The 3,768-nt window shown below is 38.5% G+C and overlaps 1 protein-coding gene across 1 annotated transcript; it reads right to left on the reverse strand.

Annotated features, from left to right (window-relative positions):
- Nucleotides 323–2,086, reverse strand: LOC109229159 (uncharacterized GPI-anchored protein At4g28100). The gene is made up of 2 exons (XM_019394504.1): nucleotides 1,113–2,086; nucleotides 323–947 (listed from the first exon to the last, which is right to left on the reverse strand). The coding sequence occupies exons 1-2, from the start codon at nucleotides 1,716–1,718 to the stop codon at nucleotides 597–599; spliced, it is 957 nt and encodes a 318-aa protein (XP_019250049.1). The 5' UTR covers nucleotides 1,719–2,086; the 3' UTR covers nucleotides 323–596.

Here is a 3,768-nt window from a genome sequence, read left to right on the forward strand (position 1 = left end):
TTTCCTACTAAAGGAATTAATTGTATTGCATATAATTCTTTCCTGGTTTTGGTTGATTTCTTTGATCCATCGATTACACATTATTGTTTATTCAAATACATCACCGGGCGAGAATGTTATTTGCGGGAGAAAATGCCATGAAAAAGGAACATCATTTTCCTTGACAAGCATAATACAGTAAATAACAAGTGATTCTTTTTGTTTTGGGTATATTTTTTAGAGTAAAATCACTTTACCCCCTTAGACCATCTCCAACCCCCTTAGAGCAATCTATTTGCTTTAGTCAATTGCATATCGCTTGCCGCTTGGTAGAGCAAAAAACTCAACCAAAACAATGAACGATTCAAAATTTACTCACCAAAAATAGAACAAAAATAAGAGGGAGAATATTTCCTGGCACTACATGTCAAAAAGAAATTTGTCGTTCAAATGACCTGAATTTACAGTGGGGCAAGAAGACAAAATAACCCCTTTTTCACCCCCTTCATTTTGTCAACTAGCTTCTCACGTGAATCCCCCAAAATCATGTCACATGCACAAAAGAACAGAGGGCATCATGAAACTCCACCCATAGTTTCAGAAACAACTGATTTTCACTACCCAAAGAGACAATTCAGTAGAATGATTAGGGGCAAAAATGGAAACAAAATAGCAATACGAGAAACACGATTAGACGGCGAGGATGAATCCGTTTTATCGAACTGTAGTGAATCAACGGCTAATGGCATGTTCTCCTGATCTGGACTACACTTGGACTCATGTGGTGGGTGCGCACTGTACATTATGGCGCGCAATACAGCAGAAACCGTCGGTATGTACGCCGTCTTGTTGCGTGCTAGTAGCCATGTCAATCCCATCAACTGACAGTCCCTACTTAACATCTTGCTCACCCTATCGCCAGCGGTATCCGCCATTTTGTGAGTTCGATTTTTTCCGTCACCGTTAAGCTACAGAAACGAAAAAATGAATAAATCAGAATACGGTAAAAAGATGGAAAATGAAGGGCATTTCAGTAATACATAATAAAATAAAATGAAGAAATTTGTAAGTGGATGTTAGGTTGAGTGGAGAAGAAGAAATACTCTTAAAAAATGTGATTTTACGTTGCTGACCTTTTGTAAGGCACCGAGACACCGTGTACAACCAGAATAAGAAGAGTTCCGGCAATTCCGCTCGAGATTTCTGACAGCGGCGGTCGGAGTTGCATTCTTCGAACCGGTGAGGTTAAACGCCGCCGGGCAGCTAAGGGAAGTGATCTGATGCAGACGAATACCACAGAAACACAAAACGGCGTCGCATGAGGCATTAGGTTGAGGTAAATGGATGTTACGGCTCTGGAGAGAGCTCTGAAGCGTGTTAACGCACTTCTGCGAGTCATCCGGCATCATCGGCAAGTCGGAGCTGGCCGGTGCAACCGCCGCCGAGACTTGCAACGCTGAGCGCGCGTGCGCTGCGAATAACCAAGCCGCAAGGACAGGACAACAACGGCTTCGGTCCAGATTCTGCTTGCACGCGGCGCTCACTCCACCAAAGAGCTCGTCCGATAAATCCAACCGGCATATCTGTGACTCGGTCTGAACCGGAAAAGCTGGAACAGTGTTAGAGTTAGAGTAATCACCTGGCTTCAATGGCTGCGCTGGCTCTGAAAGTAACCCAGCTAACGAGCCGTTACACACACAAAGCAGCGTAAAAATAAACGTGAAAAGTTTGATTTTCATTACTGCAGTACTAGAGCTTTTGTAAAACTCGACTCTCAATTTTCTTTGCAAAAGTAGGGTTTTGTAAAGCTGGAAAAAGGAGCTAAAGAAAAAAAAACTAGGAAGTTGAAGCAAACTTTTTTATTTTTTATTTTTTACTTTTAACCAGTGAAAAACAATTGTTATGGGAAGAGACCTTTTTATTTTGCTTTGAACCAAAAAAGGAAGAGTTTCAGGAGACGCTTATAAGAAAGTGGCGGTCTGCTTTTACATGAAAAAGATGATGCAAAAAAAGGACTCACTCTGCTAAAAATGGAGTGGAAGTGAGAGAGAAATGGAAGTACGTGGTCTCAACTACTACTCTCAACATTGAGGAGTTTAGATGGGTGGACCATATTATTTAATATGGGATTTAAGTAATATATATAATAAAATGTAACACTCCATATAGCTACATTATAATCGTTCATAGAAGCTTTGGATTAAATTGTGTGTATTAATTAATTAATTTTTACACACCATATTTATTAATGAAGTAAAACCAAACAATGATAAAAAATTTAAGAAGATCACACTTTTTAACACCTAGTACTGTAACGCCTACCCTGATTTCCGGGGTGAGAAAACGGAGAAAGGGCACGGACACACGAGATTGTAGTCGAGGTTAAAGACCCTTCGTATCGAGATCTAGGGAGAATGAACGATGTGCTTGACCTCGGGTATGATAAAGCGACGCATCCCGAGCCACGAATGAGTTCTAAGACTTCGGATAACACAGTGAACGGTTACGTATAGAGGGCCGTGATATTTGCACCCAACCGGATATCACGGCGCGGATATCGCTCGATGTCGATTATGAATTAGTAATTACTAGGAAGGAAAGATTTTTTACCTTTTTTAGACTTATACTTGGGATGAAACTCCCCTACAATATAAAGGGGAATTTTTTTTTTTTTTTTGTAAGAGACATTGTAACACACGAATCAAAGTAATACAAGTTTAGTTTCTGCCTTTTAGCTATTGTTAAAGTTTTGCTCATTTGTTTTGTTCTTAATTCATGGCCAGACTTGAACCGAGGGTCTGACCGAGGGCGAGATCATTCATCATCCTAAGCTCGGGCTTGATCATTGTATTTCACTCCTAACTCATTTATTTGATATTCTTAATTGTTTGTGTTAGATTATATCACATATCCTTAAAACCACATACAAATTCAATTGTTACCTAATTTTGGGATAAACAAGTACATTGATTTGAAATAGCGGAAATTATTATCAAAAATTGTAATAGATAAATGAGATTCTTTTTACCCTCAGGGTCTGTTTGGTAGAATAAGGGATAATAATTTGGAGATAAAATACAAGATTATTTTATTCCGCATTTAGTTATGCGCAGTAATTAGTCCCGAGAATTATTTTATATGAAAATTGTGGGATTAACCAGAGGCGGATCCAGAATTTGAGCTTTATGAGTTCAGATTCACAATTCTATCGCCCCTCATTTAATTTAATAAGTTCAAAATTTAATATTTGTATATATTTAATAATCTTTTGGATAAAAAAAAAAACTATGAGCAAAAGTTATGAGTTCGGTTGAAACTAACTATTCGCATGGATTGTAAGATAGCTAATCCCATGCATTATTCTAACTCATCGGATATCTATATATACTTACCCCATGACCCCATCCTACCAGACGAATCGACTTCTTAAAGAGTAAAATTTTTCTCGTTATAAAGCGTTATATTGTACTATCGGGTTTATTAGATGTAAACTGAATTAATCTGATTAGTGAATTTTAAACGTAAATTAGAGTGTGGAAGATAAATGTGGAAATTAGAGAGAAATTAGAAGAGTTGGAGAGAGGGTAAAGGTAGGGGTGGGGCCTGAGGAATAGAGATTCGTTTGTTACAGAGATGAATCAGAAAGAAAAGACGAAAGGGAGAGTGGGAAAGGCTGTCTGAGGAATTGGCTGCTTCTGCTGTCCTTTTCCTTTTCATTCTACCTTTTTCTTTTCTCTCACTCTCTAATGTCTCCCCTTGTGTGCTTGTGAAAGTTGCTTCTCACATTTT

The sequence above is a fragment of the Nicotiana attenuata genome, chromosome 7 (assembly GCF_001879085.1).
Source record: "Nicotiana attenuata strain UT chromosome 7, NIATTr2, whole genome shotgun sequence".
Taxonomy (NCBI): Eukaryota; Viridiplantae; Streptophyta; class Magnoliopsida; order Solanales; family Solanaceae; genus Nicotiana; species Nicotiana attenuata.

Excerpts from the sequence above, each read along its gene's own strand:
- LOC109229159 (XM_019394504.1), bottom strand. The coding sequence starts at position 1,718 with ATGAAAATCAAACTTTTCACGTTTATTTTTACGCTGCTTTGTGTGTGT. Across the intron at positions 948-1,112 it reads GTCTCGGTGCCTTACAAAAG|CTTAACGGTGACGGAAAAAA; the intron begins GTCAGCAACGTA and ends TCGTTTCTGTAG.